The sequence below is a fragment of the Sparus aurata genome, chromosome 9 (assembly GCF_900880675.1).
Source record: "Sparus aurata chromosome 9, fSpaAur1.1, whole genome shotgun sequence".
Lineage (NCBI taxonomy): Eukaryota > Metazoa > Chordata > Actinopteri > Spariformes > Sparidae > Sparus > Sparus aurata.
In genome coordinates this window covers 30,559,424-30,583,943 of record NC_044195.1, presented here as the reverse complement: position 1 = coordinate 30,583,943, position 24,520 = coordinate 30,559,424, and the positions used below count along the sequence as shown (strand labels likewise).

Here is a 24,520-nt window from a genome sequence, read left to right as displayed (position 1 = left end):
GGTTGCCTCCCTTTGGAATCGTGGCATGCAGCACAAATGTGTGCGCGTGAGTGTCCCTGCGTGAGTTTGCATGCTCGGGTCGGTTTATTCATAGACACCTTTACCCACTTAGTATCCCATTTGTCAATGTCAGCCCTCCATACTAATCCCTCCTCATGTCAACACTTCATTAGTAACCACAGCAACACACACACACCCACACACACACGCTCGTGCACACTCATGCATGCGCAGCAGTGATGCCACACAGCAGTTTTTATGTTTTGTTTTTTTCCAGCTTCATTACCGTAAGTGCAGTTTTTCTTTTGGTGACACTTATTTGGAGTTGTCGAGTGTTTAATAGAGAAACTGCTGAGAACGCAAACAACAACAGCTCTGGATGGGTGTGGATGCACAGAAAACACTTTGGACGCTGACGGATTTCACTCTTGAAAGTTAAAGTGGCGTGACGTTTGCTTTTTTCTGTGGAATGTCATAAAAATGGCAATAAAAAGGGAACAAACAACTCCAGACACGTTTTTTTTTTTTTTTTTTTCGGTGAAATGTCACAGTGACAAAGAGAATTTAATGAATCTACGGTTAACAGCGCAGGAGGCAAAAAGTCGGAGCAACAGCAGATGCAATCAGTCAAAGTCAAACTTTTTAATTAACTGCTTTCAAAGTGTTTTCCTGGTGAAAAGGTTAATACAGCGTGTCGGCACTGAAACAGGATACAGATAGTGCGAACACGTCTTTGATATGTATATGTAGGAAGAAGCACCTGTAGTTCTTTCATCTCAGCTCCAGAAAACTTGAGGCTCGTCTGTGAAGGAGTACGACGGGGAATATGTCTGAAATTGATGTCGACTCATTCATGCGTGAGTATAATATATAAAGTATGTTAATGTAACGGTGGCAGCCAACAACTGCACTCCCATTAGCCTCGCTTTGTTTGTACTGTACGCTGTCTGCAGAAGAGTTAACAACCTGCTGCTGAACATCGTGGAGCTTTTAGCAGCTAGAAGAAGCAGATGTTTTCCTCTGGAGAGTACCAGTGGCAGGACCAGGCCTTTGCTCTACCTGACCATCAATGTCACATGGTTAACGTGACAATGATTGAAGCTTGGTTAGGTTCAGGAAATGATCGTGGTTTGGGGGTCAAATAAGTATGCTAATAATGTAACTTTTTGAACTTGAAATAACAGCTTCACAATTGTGTTGATGGTACAGTGTCGCAGCCACTCATGTGACTTCAGCGTAACATACATAACTTCAAGATACAAGTTTTTAACACGTAACTTGTTGTGATGTAATGAGTTTTGTTTGAAGTTGGCGCACTACGTTACGTGGTGTTGCACTCGGAATCTGTGGGGGGCGCCAAATCCCACAAAATGCACATTTCTACAAAGGTCCAGTGTGTGTAGAATTTAGGGGTCTTGGATTATATTTTCATTTGTGTATAATCCTCCGAAACTAAGAATCAATATGTTTTTGTTACCTGAAATTGTGCCGTCTATATCTACAGAGTCTTGTTCCATGGAGTCTGTCGTGTTTTCTATGGTAGCCAGGAATGGACAAACCCAACACTGGCTCTTGAAAGGGCCTTTCGTGAACATGGCGTTGGTTAAATCTTTAGGTTCACATAGGACATGAACATTTGTCCTCCAGGATGAAAGACTTCATGTCGCTCTTTGTACTACTTCACCTGACTTCCTCCTTTGCTCCCATCACAATTACAATGGCCACTAGATGTCAACATCCAACAATAAGTGTAAATATGGTCATCATGAGCTTTGGACTCCCACTGAATGCTCCGTTTGTTCCGTGGCTGATGGGACGGGCGGTTGTTTGCTGACACATTCACCATAAAGTAACATGTCAGATGTTTACAGCTTGTTCTGCTGCCCCCAAGTGGCAAAACAAATCACTGATGCAGCTTTAAAGGATAAGGCTGCCAATATTATACATATGTTTAATTGGACATGACGACAAAGATTACAGAAGGTGACACACTACATGCAAATCAAAAACAACAACAACATTATAATGGAAAAATCCTCCCTTGTTGTTAAATTTGAAGAAAACCCCAAGCTGTCGTACAAAGTGCTGCGCAGTGTTAGTGAGATACTGCCGTGGGCATCGCTCTGAGCTCCTCCTGGAACTGGTTACAGTTGGGGTCCCCCCTGACTTTGGGCGAAGCCGGAATCTGGACCCCGGTTAAGGGGTTAACACACCAGCACTCGCCCCGCTGGCCGTGGGTGGACATGTTGCACTGGAGAGAGGGAGGAAAAACACAAACTAGACAAGTTGGAAAACACTGGAAAAAAGAGGGAGGGGTGAAGATGCACAGTGGGAAGTAGGGGGTGGGTTAATGAAGCATGGCGTACGGTGGCTTGAGATGTGTGTGTGTGTGTGTGTGTGTGTGTGTGTTGGTGGATCTCCTGGTGGCGGGGGGCCATTGGATGAGAGTGAGGGCCATGGTTTCGGGTGGGACAACACTCGCCCAATAACAATCCATCCTCAGGTCATGCCCCCTACTCACAACCCCACAACCCATCCGCAGCCACACATGCCATCACACACACACACACACACACACACACACACACACACACACACACACACAGAGGCATGCCAGTAGACCCCCCCCCCGCCCCCGCAGAGCCCCCCTCTACTCAGAAATGAGGTCGTAATTGAAGTGGACACAGTTTACGCCGCGCACGCGGGGCGGCCGCGGAGGGGACGGCGAAAAAGAATGAAGAGCTGGGGGGAAAGAAAAGACTTTCCATTTTCTTCCTTGGATGAGAAAGAACAAAAAAAGTGACAGTTACAGTAATTACCCCGCGACAAGGAGGGACAACTCCAAAAGGAAGCCGAGTGTTGAGGAGGTACAGTGTTCCTCCCTGGGAACCAAGGACTCCAGTCCGAAACAATGCTGTTGTTTGTGACCAGTGATGAAAATTGGCTGAGTGGTTGAGAGCCCTGCTTTAGGAAACTGTGGCGCCTATTCAAATCTTCTTTTCTGCTCTACTATCCTCGTAAGAAAACACTGGATATGTGACCTTGTTTGTCCTCCTCTGTCTGATTTCTATGGATGAGCAGAATTCAAATTCAAGCCCCCGGTCGGAAGCACAGTTCGTTCCTCGGCTTAACAAAAGTCTTCCCATGAAGTACGCCAAGCAGTTTTTATTGCCTTGTAACCTTGAGCTCAGAAGCTGTTGCCTCATTCATGATGACAACATCTCCACGCGCACGTGTGTGTGTGTGTGTGTGTGTGTGTGTGTGTGTGTGTGTGTTTGTTGGAAGAGAGGATATTCGAGGGAGAAGTGAACAAAGTGATACAGTGTGCATGAGTGTGCGTGTGTGTGTGTGTGTCAGAGATGCAGAGTGATTTTCAACAGACGGAGAAGGATGGAAAAGTTGTCATCAGGTTGGATGGAACGAAAGCGCATCACACATTCAGGCACAATAATGTCCACTGACGTTTACGAGGCACGGAATATTCTGTTTTTTCACTTTTATCCCAGAGAAGATCGAAACGAATATTCATACGCTCAGCTCACCTTCACGATAAGGTCAGCTTCGTGGCTGTTGGCTGGTCGGTTTGTGTTATGTGTTCAGTAATGTAACCCTTAGCAAAAAGTAGTATACTTGAAGTTCATTTTATTAAGTATGCTTGAGTATAAGTATAAATATAGCAAGTATACTATGGACCATGTACTTGTAGGATACTCGAAAGTATACTGATTTAATATTTCTTCGGACTAAATTGGAACATTTCAAGTTTGTAAAAGTATACTTTAAGTATACTTTATAAGGTCATTTTAAGTTTACAGAAGTACACTTTCAAGTATGCAACAAGTACACTCATCTATATACTACTAGTGTACTAAGTATATACTTCTACTCCACATTTTAGTCTATTAACATGTAAGTTTATAACAGGTGTAATACCTCAAAGCAAATGTGTGTAGTAAAAAACATTTTTATTCTGCTAAATTAAATAAAAGCACGGCTCAACCTTTACCTGTGCTTACATCAACATATTATAGGTATAAGCACTTATAATGTGATAAGCTCTAGCTATACTTTTCTTAAGTATATAAAATATAGTATATAAAAAGTACACTTCAAGTATACTGCCTCAGTTTTAGTATAAAATAAGTATACTTGTGGTACACTTGAATAAACTACTTTTTGCTAAGGGAAGAAGCCCACTTGAGATGTATGTTCTGTATATACGTCCAGAGAATGCTCGTAAGACTTGAATATCCACATGTTGCACGTCTTATTCAGAAAATGCTTCATTCGGAACGAGGCCCCATTCGGATCCCAAACGGAATGTGCTGTTTACATGACCCGTATCAAATTTGGAATATTGTGATATTCAGAATAATACCGTAATGTAGTCATTAGACGTTTTCATACTGGGCAGCAAGCTGCCAATTTGGCCGTCCTTTTTGCGGCTAGGTCCACGGATTTAGACAGAAGGCGGTTAATTGGGGGTCTGTTTTGGTCCGCCAATCTGACGCCTCGGAAGGAACACTTATTTCCACCTCCATTGCTATGTAAATCTGAGCCGTCAATGTGCCAGCAGTTGCGTGAGATGGGCGGAGGTGTCGATGACGTGTTGTGCGACCCACAGCCGGGGAGTTTTAAAACCAGGAAACCTGATCACAGCAGTCAGTCCATCACTTCATCCGCAGACATCAAGATGAGCAACTGACTAGCTGTCTTCATTGTCCGTTGTTCATTGTTGTTGTAGCAGCAAGCAACGAACGGTTGCTACTTTCAAATTAAAAGCCCCCCCACTAAGAACCCAGTTCTAAACTCCAATGGGGTGCAATGTAAAACTCTTATTTTGAAGACAAATTCGACCTGCTTCACTGTTCACGCCCAACTTCGTGCTTCAGGTCACGTCACATGTTTTACGCCTACTCCAGTGGCGGCCAAGTGGCGGCTTTTTGGTAAAGACGGAATAAAACACCTCCGTTTTAGATAGACAGGCGGCACATTGCAGTCTTTACCTTGCTGCAAATGTGCCACCTTTTCTATCTAAAAAGTACAATGGATGCTGATCACAACATTAGCTTTTACCAACCCAAATTGCCAAAAATATCCTTTGTGTCACCCTACAAATGTTAAAACTGTGGTCCCTTGGCGAATGAGTTCCCCTGGTGTTCAGAGAAGATCAAGTTTTGGCTTATGATAGTTGTTTTGGTTTCCACCAACAAAGCTGGGGATGTCCCGACTTCCCGTCATAAGTATCCACTTTTTGTTGCCATAAACGTGGCTGGAAATTGTCCCGAAGTCTCATTTAAAACACCCGGTTTCATCACCACAAACACAGCTGGGGATGTCGAGACTTCCTATGAAAAATATCACTTTTTGGGGCTTTTCTTGCTAAGAAGCTGCCACGGTCCCTTCAACTTCGGTCACTAGCTTGCCAACCTTGTCACCTGTAACTCCACCACCCTCCCCTCCACCTTCCGTCATAAATGTAATGTGAACATGATTTGACATGTTTTAACCCTTTAAATGCCATTTAATCATTTTATCATGGCGTCTGTTTTCCACGATCAAGGCCAGGGGGTCACGATAATCCAGCATAATTTGAAAAAAGGTTACAAGGTAGATTTATTATCATTCTCTGAAAACAGAAGGGTTTAATAAACTAAACTATGTCTGAGTCCTTTGTGCTACATCAACATAGAACCTCTCACTCTGAGTCTCTCAAACATGTAACAACCCTGCCCGAGAGCCTCAACCGGTGATGTCAAGGCAGGTGTCTTGCCTTTGACAGGGAGTGGAAAACACCTGCTGTGACATCACTGGTTGGGGTGTGGCCAGTGTTGCGAAAGACTCCTCCCACAGAGTTTTTCTGTTGTGCATCTCAGTGTGAATTGTTGATATGGAAATAACCAGTGATCTGAGATGGATAATGGGATTTGAATGAGGTTTAAGAAGCACAAAAATACAATATCTGGGGGCAAATTTTGTATGCATTCAAACCCACATATATTGTCAAATCTCCTGAAGTTTCCAAAGATATCAGGTACAAAGGACAAGTTCACAAAAAACTTTAAGTAATTGGGAACATTTTCTGTGGATATCAGTATTAGTCTTGACATTTCAGTGAGACAGTGAGTGAACTGTTAAAAATGTATTTCCAGGTTCAATATTTTTTTTCAAAAATCAATACAAATATCTTTAAATCCCCTGAAATATGTCCCTTAAGAAGTTATAATATCTTAACTAATTTAAAAAATATAAAGGGCAGTCCATATTGTACACCTTTGCACAACAAAATATGGATGCATGCTTTTATTTTTCAAACGTTAGAGAACAGAACTTAAAGGAACAGAGAGAGAAGAAGAAGAAGAAGAATCTCTATTTCTCTCTGCAGTCAACCCTTCCTCGAGCAGCAGCGGGAAGCCAACGTACTGTTCCCGGGAAACAACTCCAGATCTTAACCAGCGCCTCGGTCGAGGGCACTGACCTGAGAATTAACCTAATGTAAAGTTCATGTTTTGATCCGCACACTCTTGAACTGTATCAGAGAAACGAACAGGCAACATTTTGACTCAAATGGGCATGGCCGATTAACCAACTAGAAGGCCCCGGGGGCAGAAGATGGCCCCTGTCCCCCTCCTTTAAAACTGGATTAAATCGCCCTCTTTAGGTCGAGGGGGCCTCGAGATGTGGCAATAAAAGCACGACACTCCGGTCTGTCTCAGCGTGGAGCGCTCTGACGCCGCGGGGGAAACTGGTCGCCATGCACGCAAGATTTTATCAGACGGAGGGCTAAAAGTCGAGACATGTATCGGCAACAAAATTGATGACACAATCCTACAGCTGCTCATTGTTACGATGCTTGGCTACGTGCGCTGAGATTACACTGGTGCTGAGAAGGTAACGGGGTTGAATGATGTGAGGAGGGCGTAAACTGGCCTCCTCAACGTGAAACTGTTTGGATTTATGTCCTCAAGAGTGCAATGTTCTCCAGATATTCTTAACATAGGTTCTGATATCAAGCCATTCTTGTAAACCTCTCCTCTTATAAGTCATTTCCTTACAAGTATTAAAAGCTTTTTTATTATATCTTTGGATGCTTTTTTATTTGTTGAAACGTTTCCCAGTCCTCGTCTGGCTGCTCTGGTTACATTTTCTTCCATTTTGAGGCGAATGTTTGTCCCTTTATGATCCCGCTGATCAGTCAGTGTGGTCTATTGGTTTCCTTTACAGCCTCCTGTACTTACAACATGACATCTATAATAATCCCCAATCAAAAGCGTGTTGCTCAATATCTTTGGCCGCGATGTTGCCAGGATCTCATAACGTTCGTGCCCCTGTATAGACGTCGCCTTTTGTCATGTTTCAGCCCAATCACGAGGATAAAATGTTGGAAGGGAATTACTGATACAGTCTCATGTGTGCGTGTCACAGGCGATATATCACGTTACATGTTTATGACCTGGAGGTGAAGACGATGGTGGTGGAGTTACAGACGACCAGGTTCGATAAGCCACCGACCACAGCTGAAGACAAGGGACCGTGGTTACACCATTTGGAAGCGTGACACTGTAGATGGTTTTGGCGATAGGGTTGCTAAAAGCGGCATTTTTGATGGGTGTTCTCAATCAGACCGCAGGACAATTTTCAGCCTTGTTTGTGGCGATAGAACCGGGTGTTGTTAACGAGACATCAGGACATCTCGAGCTGTGTTTAAAGGGGAACAAAATGAGACATCTCCAGCCGTGTTGCGGTGATAAAATCAGGTTTTCAAACGACACCTCTGAACAATTTCCAGCCGTGTTTGGGGCAACATAAAAATGGCCAAAACATGAACTTTGTGAAACAGTTTTTTGGGCCTAAACCTAACCAGACGGTAAGGACAGCGTCATCGAGACATAAATGTAGATTCAACCGATAAAACCAACATAAATAAATGTCATCATGGTTCCCTTGTGTTCCCTGTTTACCATGTTTTTGCCATGTTCAGTCTGATAATGTTTGTTCAAATATGGAGATTAACTGAACACTATGACCTCAACCAGCTACAGTCTGTCTTACTCAATAAGCAGCGTGTGCGTTCAGATAAGAAGCAGTGACGTGGGACCGGCGCTCTGTCCGCGGCTCACCTGTTTGAGGTTGTACAGTCCATGTTTGTCACAGTTTGGGAATTTGAGCCCGTAAAGGTTCTCCAGCGGGCCCCTGTTATCCTCAGAGGTCATTCTGGAAATCTCCTCCAAGACCTTGTCCAATTCCTGCTCACAGGCGCTCTGAAAGGACATTATTCATAAAAAAAAAAACACTCATTTTAAGCAATAACTATTTAGCACTTACGGGAGCAGACTTACAGATACATTCACAAAAAAAAAAAAAAAAGTCGGAGTCATTCATATAAACGTGAAATAGAGGACAGGTTTGACTGGAGTGTGAGGCAGAGAAATGCGCTCTGTCCAAGAAAAAGAATGGCGAAATAAAATCCCTCTGTGTGTCTTGTAAAAATGTCACAAATACGCACATTTACAGCGAACTCTTTTACGAGGTGCAGTTAGGCAAGCGGAGGGTTCAGCCAATATTATTGATGTGAGTCTGGTGGAGTGGAACATGAGTGTCGAGGCGGCTTTACTCGGCAGGTGGGCCGTGACCACACACACACACACACACACACACACACACAGCTACAAAACTGCCGTGCACACTTTTCCCCCTGTTGCATGGTTGTGCACACACACACACACACATCTACCGTGTATTCAGGGTGAGTGTGTGAGGCTGCAGCGGGATCAAAGGGTCCAGGTCTTATGATTAGTTGGCTGAGGATGAGAGAGGAGGGCAGGGGGAGGCGGGGTCCGCCACAGACCTTATCACACATCTGAACATATGGATGAAAAGTGCTCTTTCTTTCTTTCTCTCTCTCTGGCTCGCTCTCTTTCACACTCGCTCTCGCAGCCTTTGACTCCTCTCTCTCCGTCTCTCTCTCTCTTTCCCTCTTTCATAATGAAGACGTATAAAACTGACACCTCAGTTTTACTGCTGCCTCTCTGCTCTTACGTACCAATATGTTCGTGCCATTTTACTCCATACAATACACATGTAAGTGTGTATTATCGGTTGCTGTAATTAATCTATTTGGGCCAGAGAGAGATTCTTTCATGATCCGACTGAACTGTGAAAAAATTGGGAGCAGAATCCGCAGTCGTCGCTCCCAAACAGTAAAAGTGGAGCTGAAGCTAAGCGCTGTTAGCCAAATCAAGTGGGAATCTTTTGATCTACAATCCTTTAAGAACTTCTCTCTTTCCACACAAAAACACTTTCCACACACTCCTTCAAGTAAATGAGAAACAGAATTTTTTTTATTTAACACACTGAGGAAGACCTGAGGCTTCGTACGGAATTACTAAAAGGTCAGAGCAAACTTCTTGAGCCTCTCCTCTCTGTTTTTTTTTAATGTCTCGTTCAGGGAATATTGTTTGCTCATATTCTTGTTTTTTTATAAAAGTCAAGGTGAAATAATTAAAGCAGCAGAGCAGCAGGGATGCCGCTGGGCCTGATAAAGTGCAAGGACAGCGTCAGACAGCTAAAGGCTGCTGACGTTGGCCCGCTAATCTCGTTCGCTCTCCGCAGTTCATGTCCAAAATGCCTACGTTTTCAGCAACGTGCAAATACACTTGTCTGTCGTAATCGGGTCCGGTACGGGTCAGACCAGATTTTGCCGAGTCAGAACAAGAATTAGCACGAGGTGGGTTGTGAGCATAAACAGCGATAGCTAGCATGGCTTGTGGGCTAACATTAGCATTCTACAAAGCTCATCACAGCACTGATATTTAACAGTATCAATAACCTTGAGCTCATCGAAGTCATCACATTCCCATATTATTATCTGCTGCTCATACGCAGGTTATATTGTTTTATTTTGAAAAAGATTAACAAAGATATATGGTACTTCCTGAACGAGGCCAAGCGGCAACTAAGATCACTTCTTTCTTTCAAGCTTCTGCAGCACCGATCGATGCTGACTCAAGTAAGGCGATCCATCAGATGTCTCACGTTTCCTTTTGGCGCCACAAAAGGCTTTAAACTCAACCTAAAACTTAAGCTACCCCTTGAGGATTTCTGTTTCAGTGACAATGTCGCCCATGTTAGTAAAAAAACACGATGAAACTGCCCTCTTAGATAGATAAAACACCATGGAAATGCCCTGCAGGGTGCTCCTCCATTGGACTAAACTTGTTGAAGTATCCCCTGGAGTAAAAACGTCTGACGACTTTCCACGCTGGTGCCCTTTTTATTTCTCCGCCCCTGCCCCTCAGAGATCTGGGGTACGCCACTGTCGCCATGCACAAGCCACATAACTTACAGACGATAGTGAAGGAATCACAGGGTCTGAGTGTAAACACGTTAATATCAATGTGGTGCAAACTGATTGTTTATATATTTGAGGTTTGAGGGTAAGAAGTCTGGCATGACCCCGGCCTCTGACGGCATCTTGTGTACAGTATTTCACCTCGTATGACCACCCACAACGAAGTGCATCCATGCTTGACACCAGCTGTCTGAAGTTCCTCCCCCTGACCAGCTGCACGACTCCTTTTTCCTGCGTTCTCTTTTGTTCCTGCTAATGATCTCCACAATTGTTTTGTACCCTCCCAGCTTATGAATTTTTTGTTTTATTTTGTTTTGTTTTGCTGCGAGCGAGCAAGCGAGTTAAGTGAGGGAGAAAATGAGCAAATGCGCATAATTGTTTGCCGTGTTGTGACATATACGGGCCTCCACATGCTTAATCCCCCCCCAGGGCCCAAGCTCATTTACATGAAACATAAAGAATACACATGTTTGCACGCCGCCCCATTAAGGGTCTTCTAGGAACTGTTTTTATGTTATTTTTTTCAGAGCGGTGTTGAGTGAGTGGTGAAGAATGGCGGCGCGGAGGGGTGAAATCTATTGAACGCACTAAACTGCCAACACACATTCCAGCGTGGAGAGAAAAACAATATCACTTTTCATCACGATGATGCTCATTATTGCAGCTAAATGAAGCTCATGGTGCGTCGCGTTCATAAATGGGAATGCATCGATAAATCCATTGAAGTAATTCTTAGAAAGACATGAATTGGAGAATACATCAACATGTCAGTCTGAAATTAAGAGTTCAAAAACGAGGCGAACAAAGATATGTGTAAGCTAACGGCTGCAGCATTTCCTGAATAGCATCTCTGAATATAAACCGCATTTGCTGATATCGGCCTTGTTGCACGCTGCTGGAAAGATTCTCACATTCTTGGAGAGTATCAACAAATATATTTTCACACAACAGCTCTGTGAAAGCACATAAATGTGTGTTTGTATTAATCCTGTTGTGGGGATCTAGAGCTGCTAACACAGTCACGTTGTGGGGGAAAAATCTCGTCCACACCGGATAAATCCACACAGTTTCTGGTTTAAACTCGGTTTCTGTTGAAGTTGGGATTAAGCTGTGTGGTGGTTAGGGAGCGGATGTGAGTCCGTGTGATGTCGGTGTATGTGTGTGTATGCACGTGCGTGTGTTTCAGGTGACGGAGCGCCCAGAGGAGGGCACTACTGTCCCACAGCACGCCGCAGCTTGTTGACCTTTCTGTCACTGCTCGCTTCTGATAGGCAGACACGCCACTGCACTCCACACATGACATAATACGTTCATGCAAGAAACTGTGCTACACTAACAATTCATTCTGTTGGTAATTTACTTATATAATAAGGGCAAAATACCTGTGCTTCATTCGATCAGTATTGATGCAGGAGAAACTGCAGTTTTCAAAACTAAAGATCACTTGGTTGGATCTCTTTTTGTGAAGTGCACAAAACACTTTATAGTAAAAAAAAAAAAAAAAAAAAAAACACAATTTTAGAGGACACCTGTTCACAAGGTCAAAGTCCACACCAACAGAAGCTGCTCTGTCCCACAGAAAACACTGCTCCTGAAACGCCTCGCATCATAAATACATCACCATGTCGCACATTTGCATATTTTTATACCAGTTGGCTAGTTTGGCACATTAGAATGGATTTAGCACAGCTATTCTGTTGTTGTTGTTAGTGGTTGGTGGTCAGGCATGTGTGCGCTGACCAATCAGAGCAGACTGGGTATTCAGGAGTTGGGTGGGGGGCCTTAAAGAAACCCAAAATAAAAGAATTTTCTGGGTTGAATTGTTACGGTTGGAGCCGTCCTTCAATCACAAAAAAGGTCAAAGCCAACTGGTTCCTTGGCGTCTAAACGGTGGCGGCCAAATGAAAGACGAACAAAAACACATCATACAACAAAATGTGGGGGAAAAAGGGGTTAAAATAAATAAATTGACTCAGATTTTCCCCCAAACAGAAATCCACAGTCCAGACAGTCATCCACCCTCGGCAGTGGGTAGGAATCCAGTTTTGTTGAACTGTTGAGCCTACAAAAGTCCCAAACAGAACCGCGGACTTGTGGTACATGCTTTTGGAACCAAAATGCAGGGTGAGCTCCGTGCTGTACCATGTAACTACCAGAGCATGTAACTGCATTTCACTACACGTTGCAACGAGCCTGTGAAGTTGCCGGTGAGAACCTGAAGAGGACTCAGACTAGAATGAAAGTCTGGTACGATCAAAAGGCCCGTTCTCGCTCGTTTGATGTCGAGGATCAGGTTTTAATTTTATTACCTGTTGCTGGGTCCCCCCTTGAGGCGTGTTTTCTTGGGCCGTATACTGTGGAGGAAAACGTTGATTGCGTTTAAACACATGAGCGCAGACAGAAACAAGAATATGTCTCCTTTGATTAAATAATGTATGTGCGTTTGTAATAACTCGAAGGGAAGTTTATTCAGAACCTGTCAGTGGAAAAAGACTTGGGTAGGTTCTGACCTGAGTCCCCTTCTGGGTCCGACCGTCCTCCAGTTGGTTGTTAGTTGACTTCATCCTTCCTAGGCGGTCTTTGGCGTGATTGTTGATGGCGGTCTCCTGCCAGAACCAAGTGTTGATGAGAGGTCGTCTGGTGGGTGGATTTTCAGTCCCGTGCACCTCTACAACCAACCAAACAAATGAACCAATCAAGTTAATCTGCAGCATCTGTGCGTACAATCAGTCCAGAATCAGTATCAGGGATGTGTTTGTTTTCTGAAAGGATGCAGTAAACTCTTTATTGATGGGAGACATTTTGAATTTGTTCACTTATATAATCATAATAGTAATGATTCTCTAAATTGGGAACAAAAGTCTGTGTTCGAATCAGCAGAAGGGCGCGTGTTAGCTTGTTAGCTTGTTAGCTGTTAGCAACTGGAGGGGAAGCAGCTTCCTCAGGGTGTTGCTAACGGAACTAACAGCCACAGAGTTTATAGCTCACAGCTAACAGAGCTAACGCTAATAGATTCAACAGCTGCACACACTAATTGATAATTGATGGTTGATGGTTGAACGTTGATAAATGCACTAAAGGACTGACGGCTGAGTGTAGGAGGAGGAGATAAAAGTGCTTTGAATGCTAATACTTGTAAGATGTTCGACTGACTGGGACAGTTTATCACTTCAGGACGGTTAAAATAGCTTTTGAGCACGGGTGACATATAACATCAATAAATTGTCCATAAACAAGTCACACATTCCAGTAAACTGTAAACAGTCTGAGCAATACGATTCCTCAAAGCTGTGTGTACTTCCTGGTTTTGATCCCAGTGTCACTTCTCAGAAATGCTTCATCTCATCTGTGTCCTGTCTGTTCGGTATGCACTTAATGGACAGATGTTAAACACACACTCACTCCAAAACCACCTCACCATCTCTGCTGCTTTCCAGCAAACACACATTCATCTACATTTATCTTTTCTTTAATCACACGCTGCTATTAAAAGCCAGCGTTTCTCCTAATGACAGGCCCTTTTACAAGTCATCTTAATCCTGGAATTAGAAGACAAAGTCATTCTGTGTCCTCGAGGCATCCTGTGTCCCTCATACCTCATGTTACTAATTCTATGCTGGACAGTCAGGCGTCGCAGTGGCTGTAATTACTGCGGCGACAGTGCGAACAGACTCGCCAAGATCTTTTACTGTGAAACAGCAGAAAGTGCAACATCCAGCGCTCCGAGGCTGTGTGAGGGTCGCGACGCAGTTTGAACAGGTCTCTTCTGAGCTCTCTCGGGTCACTCGGAGTGCGTTTCCTGCTGCTTTTTATACCGGAGTATGTTCATAATTTGTTGGAGACAGTCAAGACAAAACACAAATGACAAGCTAACGAGTTAATTCGGAACAGACACGCGACAAACGAATACAGATCAGCACGTCCTGCAAAATGAAATCTGTCTGTGCCGCCGGTACCTGCGGTTGTAGAACACGAAAACACGGCGGGGTTAACGCTTTAGACGTTTATCAACATAGCCGCAGTCATCGCAGACATAATGATCTAACATCGTCTGACACATTTCAACAGGAAAAACTGAGACTGAATTAAAGAGCCGAGCACGACTTCGAGTCACTGGTGGTGAGTCCAGACTCGTGAGGAGGCAACGCTGATGAAGGCTTTTCATGCTGAGTAAGGATTTTTTTTTTTTTTGGGCACCTAACCTACCTGCCAGAGGCTGTGTGTGTGTGTGTGTGTGTGTGTGTGTATTGGTGTGTGTGTGTGTGTGTGTCTGTAATTAGCGCTGTAAAAACAGGAGCAGAGCGCTGAAGTTGTAAATCATGCCTGAGAGGGGAAGGCCCCCCCGGTGAATCCTCAAGAGCTCCTGACACACTGTCTGAAATGTTTCTGTGCGTGTTCACGTGAGTCCGTGCACACATATTAGAGTTCACTTGTGTCAAATGAAGTGCAACTCTAGTAAAATGCTTCCTAGTTGCCAAGGTTCACAAGGTTCAGGCCTCGGAGGTCAGGATATGACGCTGCCTGCAGGTTGTGGATAATGTTGGAGTTGTAGAGGTCGTAGTATTTAAGGTTACGTTGACTTTTGGGGTTCCCAGTGAGGTTGGTTGTTTTGCAGATACTGGGTGTTGCTGCTAGGTGGAGCTGGGAGGGTCGCTTGCTCATACCTGCCCATCTGGGCTGGGCTTCCAGAAAGAAGGGATAAAGGACTACCTTTCCGGGAGTGTCACTCCCTCTCAGTTGGGCTTTCTGCCTCCACCACAGCCTTTTCCACCTTTGTTTTGGTTTGCTGCACCAGTCAACACCCATCGCACCATATTTTCACTCACACTGCCAACAACACTGAGTTCACTCTCCTACCAGCTAGTTTGTATGTCTATGAATTCGACAGATTTGGAGTTATTTCAACTGAATAACGCAAACTTTTACGTGCTGGTGACACCATATGTAAAGACAGGGTTTAGGATTCATCATCTAGGGCACTTCATTATCTGTACCAATGTCATGACGATCCATGCAATAGCTGTGAGGACATTTCTTAAAAAAACAACAAACTTCAACATCCTGATGGTGCTGAAGGAGAAGTTGAGGCATCGACACAGTCAGTGGGGTTTATACTCTGGGACCACGACTGTCTCAGACAATCTCACCCAGTTCTGGACTTTATGGTTCTTTCTACTACGTTTGTCCCGTCTTCTCAGCATTGTTGCCTCTTGCTGGTACCACACCTTCATACATGAGTATGCTTTTTTGCTAACCGTCGCTTTTGAACACTATCCATGATCCACGGATCCATTAGGGTACAGACTTTACAAAAAGTAAGGCAACACTCCGTAAAGTCAAACACTTAAAGACTCAGAAGTCACAAACAAGACCTTAACATCTCAAGAATCAAAACCATATTCAGTGATAAAAATCATACATTTCTGCCTCTAACAGAGAACACAAGCTTAGAGTTTTGGTCCAAGTTATGTTACAGTGCAGGTTGACAATTCCGGAGAAAGATATTTGATTATTGAGTGAGATACTGATTCTTTGGGTTCGACCAAAGTGGTAACATTTCCCATCTTTGGAAGCCTTTGCTCTAAAACAATGAGAACACGGTGAAGGTGATATACTAACCCTGGTATTTGCTTTAACACTGCATCGACATTTATGTCTCAAAAATTGACATTCAGGGATGTTAAAAAGCAACCTCAAGTGCAGCTACAGGCAGCAAAAGGTGTCAAAATTCCATCTTATTTCCGAAGTAGCGTTTAAGAGCTTATTTTCTATAGACACTTACTGTATAGGAACCCATGACAGCATGTTCCAGGGAGAAAAAGAAAACAACACGTCTTTGGCCAACAGCTGTCATCTAAATACTGTGTTGTTGATTCTGCGTTCAGTGCCATAGAAACTACCTGTCTCGAGCTGTTCGGAGTGTTGGCTTTAGGTATTGCCTTTGAGCAATGCTTTCACAATTCTCTCATAGCACAGAGTGAGTAATGTCTTTCCAGAGTTGCTTAGCATTAATGCATTAGCCGTGTTATCGTATACAGTGGAGCTGTGTCTCAGAAAACTTCACTGTGGCCTCCGCCGCCAAGAAAGTGGCCTTACAGTACTTCAAACCATTGTCAGTGTAAATTGGTTCCTCTCGAGACTCGGCCACTTCAAACGCCTTACAGCTGGAAAACGGACAGAATGAAATTGAATAATGAAGAAGGCTTTGCATCGCCAGAGGTCCCCCCTTCAAACCTTTTACGGTTAGCTAGAGCTTTCAACTCTCGACGCTGTGCTATGCTTCCATGTGGCCATGTGTGTCATCCTAACCGAATGAAGTCGCCTTTGTAGTTTAAAGGGAAAGCTGTGGCCAATTGGCGCTCCTACAGGCTTTGTCAGACTTAAAAGACAATAAGTGCAGTCTAAGGTCAAGGTCATTTTCTCTTAAAACTTAAAAAAACATATGCTTTCTTCCATCAGGTTCTCACAGTGGAGGCACTAAATTCCAAACTGCCACAATGTATTTCTGTTCTTTGTATGTCGCTGCACGTCTTCTCAAGGATTTCTTTCATTTCGGTGTCTCACTATTTGTAACTTGCAACCAATAGAAATAATTCCTGTCCTATAGAAGGTCATTGTCTTTAAAATATCTCACACACAAAGTTAAATCTTGAGCACAAAGACGTCTTTGACACAACGTCAGCACTGTTGAATCTGGCCACATCTTACATGTAATGTAAAGAGAGTCGCTCCGTAGAGACAAACCCGTTTTAGTGTCTCTCAGCTTATTGTTTTGGTTTTATGGCCTGCAACTTTACTGCTCTGGTTGACTTTCATCAACACTGTTTCCAGGCAGCCATTTCAGCTAAAACCCTGATAAACCCAGATTACGCTACCTTACAATTTTAGCAACTAGCTTGTGAACATAACAGAGCATTTAGCAGATATAGAGACTGATGGGGGAGGTGGTGGAGACCAAAACAGAGCTAAATGGAGAGTGGATACTGGGCTAATATCAGATTTAGTGGCCAGGAATACGACTCCATCTAAATGGTAACTAACAAAAATATTATGGTCTGCATGCCGGCTAGAAAGCATCTGCTAGCACATTAACCATATCAACTTTCAAAGGTCAAAATACGTCAGTGTTGTGTTAACAGCTTGTTGTGACGCCAACTGGTGACCACAACATTCAAATAATGCTGTGGAAAAATAGTGTTTTATACTTTAGTGAAGCTATAGATGTATTTACATTTAGTCATTTTAACTATATTGGAAAGTTTAATCTATAACAGTGCAGTACGATCGGTAAAAAATATTAGTAAACAATGTCTTTTTTTGGTAAATCATGATGGAAAATAACAAATAATCACTGTGAAATGAAAAAAAAAGTGGAGTTGAAAAGTTGAAAGTTCTTCCTGAAAATGTAGCAGTGTGTCTAAAGTAGTATAGAAATAGCGGTTTAAATGTTTATTAAAGTACAAGTGAATTAGAGCTGCACTTAGTAAAAGCTCTTATCTGTTTGTGATGTAACTTTTCAGCGTGATCTTATTTAGGATTAGCACAAAGGAGGGAGGGATTCCTATTTACACCTCAGGGGGAGTTTTCTCAGAACTGCAGGCACCGACATGCAGCTCCCACCCAGAGTGATCTCTTCTGGCTTCATCTTTTTCCTGTGGATGTGTGCCGCACACACACACACACACACGCACACACACACACACACACACACATCTACATAGAGTAATTAAAGACCTGAGAGAGGGAGCATGTCTCAGCAGAGGATCACCTGCGGGGGCAAGGAGGGCAGTCATGGACCACCGACAACACAAGAAACGAAAGGAGGGAGAAACAAGGAAAGTGCCAAAAAGAAAAAAAGAAAAGAATATAGGACAGTGGCTTCCTATTGGCTGGAGGAGGGGGTTTGTCAGTTGAGTATTGGTGGTCTGCATATTTGGCACAGAACACACACATGCCCTTCTATTATCACGGTGGCGAGTTGGACTTTAAATCGTGACGTTCTGATCCGTCCGCTGTGTTTGACCTTCCTAGATGTAACTGGGCTGTAGTGTAAATAAGCTACATGCAAAGAGAGACACATTTAGGTGAAGTGGCTCGGAGGCTTTGGGCTGTGCACGTCGCACATTTGAACTTTTAAAGTTGCTGTAACTCGGCTCCCATTCCTCGATTCCATGGCAACAGCACATGATCAACATAATAAAACATAATTCCAATAAGGCCAGAGTCACTGAGCTTGTTACAGGAGGTATTTTCAACGTAATTCTGGCTCCTGATTTTTCATATTTCCCTTGTTGCTTTTATATTTTTACAGCAGCAGGAGGCCCCTTTTTTTCACTGCAGACATTCTGACATGGCACAGTAGGAAAAGTCACAGGTAAATAATACAGTTAATGGATGATTTTTTTGTATTTAGCTGCTTCACTTTCACGGCCCTGGCGTCGTGCACGCTGGCTCACTGCCTCGGCTTACTGGGGCAACTCCACGACAACGAAGCAATCATTCATGTTACTAATGTGCTTTTCCGACTGTGACGAGTCAGAATGTTGCTGTGAAAAAGACTTATTCCTGATCTTGCTCTTGATTTGATAAAACAAACAAAGAAACAGGAAGTTTACAGGATATCTGTGCGGGAAAATCTGCGTTTCTATTTTTGGGGAGATTCTGTCTGCAACTCCTGGTGGACAGGCCGTCATTCAGACGGCTGCAAGTACACTTAATAGTTTCCCTCCCTTACAAACAGGGGACCTGCCCCGATGTGTAAAAGGAAATTATGAATTTGGTCATTTATTTAAAATGCATCTAGGACATCATGGTCACTGTTTTGCTTGTTTCAAGTGGTGGCTGTGTTCGATTCTGCCCAATAAATGGTCACTACTGGTAAAAAAATCGATTTCTAAGTGTTTTTATTGCATGCCTTGCTCCATATCTCACCTATACGCTGGCAAAATACTAGTTTCCAGAAAAACATTAAGTCATCCTGCCCATGAATCTATTGTTTGGTTTTGTTTCGTTCATATGTTTCTGGGGACTTTATAACTTTTTCCACTGATTTGGGGGAAACTGGACCATACGCTGTGGAGAAAATGTATGTGTTACGTCTGCTCAGCCATTACTCTGGACAGATAGCTTTTCTTGTTGCTAACGTATCTGCTAACCACTGCTAACCAGCAGCCTCCCAACAGACACGTCCAGACTGGGACCGTGAGTAGTTTGCGAGAACAATGGAGGCCGGTACCGAGGCGATTTATGCAGCGCTCCGACAGAGATACAGGTTGCTTTGTTGATAATAATCTTCACAAACTGAGCGTTACGTGGTGCGCTCAGTCAGCCCTGCAGCTAAGTCAGTGGTGCTATTCTCAGACTCAGCCCCGAGGTGCCGGGAGCCAAATCTGGCAAGAAAAAGGAGGCTGTGTTGTTACATACCTGGTGTTCACTGTGAGCTGCAAGCCCAGGCAACGTTAGCAGGCCGCTAGCACTAATGGTGACTGGTGATGGTGATGGTGGTGGTGGTGGTTGTGCGTGGGGGCTCGTGGTAACGCTAAGCGCTATTGGCGACTGTAAACACTTGTTTCTACAGGAAACAAACCATGCTGGAGTTCACAGCGATTTTATTTAATCCCTGTGGTCATTAATGCCTCCGGAGCGACTCTCATCCTGACACAAATACTGCAGTAATTAAATACGCAAACTGTTGCTGGAATATTGCGGAATAAGCACTTGATACCAGCTTTTCAAGCACAGAGCAGTGCTGAACAAAGAGCACGTATTGCTCAACAGACCTTCCATGAATGACTGCTGAAATACTGATGGCTAACACAAATATTGTTGCGTAATGATGCGTCCACTGACAGTCACTGACAGATGCTCCACACCTGCCCAGAGAGACAGTGAAGTCATGTTCTTTGTCCTGGATTCAAGCGCAGACAAACTGATTCACATGGGGACTGACTGAAGCCTTTGTAGACTACGGCCGAGAGAACATTTCCAAGTCGACTCCCATTGCAAAAATACTTAAAGTGGAAACAGTGAAGATGAGGTGCCACTTTCAATATTACACACCGTCGGATTGGAAGAATTCAAACCATGGATTTAACACATCAGCGTTGCTGTTTTCTGTGCAAGAAGTTCCTGTTGCTGCAAGTGTGGAGGCGCAGGAGGAGCAGGAGGAATGCCACATTAATGACATCAGCAGTTTGAAAGGGCAACTTCATGTCAAAGTTGAACATCAGACAAAGCTGGTGTGGTTCATTTGAACTCAGGTGCGAATAACGCCATTTCAACCCGGGATCACACCGTGTTACCATAACAAAATGTAAATCTCTGACTCTTTGAAGTGAGCAGCGGTGTGGTTGTTAAGAAGTGAGAACCCAATCTCAACCGACTATATGAAACGACCCCGAAATGTGCATTTAAATGGATACAAAGGAGACAGATGTTGACATCTGATAGCCCGCGGTCGCTCATGCTTGAAAAGCCAACCATAACAGAGTGAACCGAGGGCAAACCGCAGTCTGATCTGATGCTCATTTTCAGCTTCTCCTTTATGTGTTCTAAATGGTTTGAGCACCAAAGACGGTAAATCACAGCAGAGAGCGCAGACAAAGTCCATCACGCCTAGCTAAAGTTACAGGCTCTGGAATGGGGTTTGTTTTTACTACCCTCTCCCAACAAAACCTCCAAGAGTCCTGAAGAAATCACCTCCGTTGAGTCTTTTATTGTCTGAGAACATTTCGGTCCAAGAAATCGTCAGATGCATTCCTCGGAGAGTTCACCAGCGATACATGAGCATGCGAAAGAAGAGCTTGATTGAGAAATTGATTTCCCAGCGCCGCTCTGAAGGGCTCATCGCGTCTTCCACACGTCCAGAATTGCTTTGTATGTTTTTTAACTTTAAATGTGCATTTAATCACTTTTCCTCAAGCCCCGTAAACAACAGCGTACATCAAAATCAGACTCCCAATACGAGAGCTGTGCGGATATGTGGGTTACAGACATGTGAAGGGTTCACCCGAGGGATAGAGCTTGTTTGCACTCACAGATGTTGGCCTGCCACTGCTTGCCAAACACACTGTTTATGTCAAAATTCATTTGCAGGAATCAACGGTGACCCCTTTGTCCCCTGCGACTGTATCGTGGAAGAGAACAGGCTTGACATTTCTTTGTCTCTGCAGGATTTCTGGGTTATTTATCTTGGGTCGTGTTATTGTGACCGAATACGTTTGATGTTGATGCGGTTTTTCTGATATAAAACGAGTCCTGCAGAGAGAATATTGTTTCTGCTCCTCCATTAAAACTTCTTCACTTTGAGCTAGTTGTTTTGATGTCGTGCCCTCAGGTACGATGACAGGTCAAAACTGGCTGGCTGAGTGATTCTGGCACGCTTGAAGAGTATTTATTAATGTATGACACTCCCCGATGGAGACTGGATGGGTTTGAATTAGGTAACAGTATGTGAATACTGAGTATACACCTACACATATGCAGTAGTCCTCTTAAAGGGGCAGTTTGTAAGATATGTCCAGATATGTCCATTATCAATATATCAAGAAAGAACATTTAAATATTTGAAAAAAATCAAATCTTTACAGTTACAGACGATATACAGTCAGAACATTTTTTTCGTCTCACAGAACCTGCAAGTAATTTCTGCTTCTGCATCACTGAGTCTAGTTCTGTGCTACATCGTAAATGTTTACTGTCCGTATGTATTTTCCCAAAAGATCCTTTGGAAAACCACAATGATGCAGGCTGTTTGCATTTTCACCCTTACAGAGATGGAACGTTATGTTCCTGGGACCGTAGAATAGTTATCTATGTGGGGGATAAACTAAGTGATTGCAGCCATTGCTGTTAAAATGAAACTGGAAATAAGCAAAGCTATAGTTAAAGCATCGCAACCAGTCATTTATAATTATGTTAAAATACTAACACAAACACCAAAAGCAGTTCAGTGAAGCTTGAGAGTGAGTCAAAGACCTTTAAAATCCACAGTTCAACAGCTCTTTTTCATTTTTCTGATCCAGCAAACGTATCCTTTCACATTTACGTCCAACTCACTGGATGTAGACTGTAGTTGTGAGCTAGCAATTACGCTGTTTCCTCCCCCTTTCTCTTCTTCTCTATCTGCGTGGTTGGGAACAACCTCTGAGCTAGAAATGACACGTTAACCTCAACCTGACCAGTTAGATAATGATACAATCGTAAACAAGCTAGCAGCTGATATGTATCCTGTCTTTTGCGGGGCTTTAGCCAGTTTAATTTCCTCATCTTTCTATTCTAAAATTGTACAATACCTGGCTCGTTAGCTACTATATATCAATATGCTACAGCTAGGTGCTAACTTCAGGTTCTAGGACGTTGGCATATTGTTGCCAAAAACAGCTGCCTTGATAAGAGCAGTGAGGCTGAGCCAAACTGCTCATCTAACTTGCCGGCTCTGAAACCAAAACAATGAGCTGAAAGAGGCAAAAATTCCCACCACAAGGCATCTACGCATGCTCATTTGATCCACTACTTAACAAAAATGATTGCAGGACTAACTTACCATTTGTAGCCTGGTGGTCCAGACCTGGCGTGTCATTCACGTCCACTTTTTGTCCACACCGTCCTAAACCCTGGATGAGCTGCTGCAAGGGCAACTCGGCATCCATGCTCGGGTAGCACCTCAGGCCGTTGGAGCACCGTGGCGTGTAGACCCCGCAGAGCTCCCCCACCTGCCTGGCACACACCGGACAGCAGCCGCAGCCCAGCTCCCTCACTATCTCAGGACACATCGCTGTGACTTTGGGACACGCAGCCAGACGCTCCGCGGTACAACTCGGACATCGGAAAGCCAAATCCCCAAGTGAGTGTCCAGGTAAAGAGACGTATGTCAGCAGCAGCCCGTAGGTAAAATATATGAGCATTCTTACACTTTCTAGGTTTATTAGTGACTACTGACAGTCTGAGTGACCCTTGGACGATAACAGTTTGAACCTGACGATCCTGAAAGTCAACTGTGTGGGTAAACACTGTGATACCGCTGACAGGGTCCTATCTGCTCTCATATTACCTCCTGACCAAACAAGGGAGCCCATTACTCGACCATCAAAGTACCTCCATCCTGGACTGATTCATTTTGGTTTGGTTTATTTGTGCAGATAATTTAAGTTTTTTAAAAGTGCATTGCAATGACAAACACAACTGACTCCGCTCAAGGCACACTCAGCTCGAAGCAAACCTTCAGAAAACCTGATATTAGTTCTGAGCGGCTGTGATGTGGCCGCTTCATTTGTTGGACATCACCTGGCACTCAGTTAAAGGTGAAGCCGGGGGGCCAGAAATTCCTCCCCATTCCTGCGCAGCCCAATTATGTTGCCGAGCGGTGGCAGTCCACATAGTGTGCCGTGTTACCGAATGCGTCTGGAAAAACCCAAGTGATTACTGCCTCGGCCTCAAGTGACTGTTGACTTGTGCCCAATGGCGGCGTGACAGTTGTGACACAGGGCTGACCTCAGTGTGGTGTTTCTTGCCTCGGTTTTATACTCTCAGTTTAACTCAGTGTTCCTTTATTTTGTCGTTCCTTCCACAGCAAAGAATAAATTATCTTCAATTATCAGATAATTACAGCAATATTGATGCCAACGCTATGTTTCATATCCCGGAGTGGTTTTATTTTCTTAATGGAGGGCCAAAACTGAATCATTATGATGTGCCATGGACCAAAAGCAAACACCTGTTTTGCTGTATTGCATTGATTAGATCCAAAAAATGGTCCTGGGACTTTAATCGACTGTGTCTTAAGTGTCCGCCAGGCACAAATTAAGAAATAATCAAGGATTCTACATTTACATTTTCTAAATTTTTACCTCACAAAATGTAAAAAAAAAAAAAGCATAAACACTGGCAGCCCTGATCTAAAGTGTAAGAGGATGTACAGTAGCTCATGCATGGATGGATGAATCTGATCTGATGGCCATGAATTCTGAAGACACGTCAAAACTCGTGTTGTGTTTGATCAGTGAGTTGTGCAATATTTGATTTTTTTTTGTTCAAAGAGACCTACCTGTGAGTTCCACCTGTGTTTAATCCGTAGTCTCTAGAGTCTGCATAACAGTGGCAGCAGTAGTGACGATTCAATTTAAAACTCCCAACATGGTGACGGGATCTGTCAGCATCTGATGTGTCCTT

The 24,520-nt window shown here is 43.7% G+C and overlaps 1 protein-coding gene across 1 annotated transcript; it reads right to left on the bottom strand.

Annotated features, from left to right (window-relative positions):
- Positions 1-623: 623 nt before the first annotated feature.
- Positions 624-23,318, bottom strand: igfbp2b (insulin-like growth factor binding protein 2b). The gene is made up of 5 exons (XM_030427938.1): positions 22,896-23,318; positions 12,862-13,019; positions 12,661-12,705; positions 8,121-8,261; positions 624-2,251 (listed from the first exon to the last, which is right to left on the bottom strand). The coding sequence occupies exons 1-5, from the start codon at positions 23,254-23,256 to the stop codon at positions 2,096-2,098; spliced, it is 861 nt and encodes a 286-aa protein (XP_030283798.1). The 5' UTR covers positions 23,257-23,318; the 3' UTR covers positions 624-2,095.
- Positions 23,319-24,520: the final 1,202 nt, after the last annotated feature.

Bases quoted from the DNA above. Each gene is read 5' to 3' on its own strand.
- igfbp2b (XM_030427938.1), bottom strand. From the start codon at position 23,256: ATGCTCATATATTTTACCTACGGGCTGCTGCTGACATACGTCTCTTTA. The intron at 13,020-22,895 runs GTAAGTTAGTCC...GGTTGGTTGTAG, and splicing joins GGACCACCAGGCTACAAATG to AGGTGCACGGGACTGAAAAT. The intron at 8,262-12,660 runs GTAATAAAATTA...ATGTCCTTTCAG, and splicing joins AAGGGGGGACCCAGCAACAG to AGCGCCTGTGAGCAGGAATT.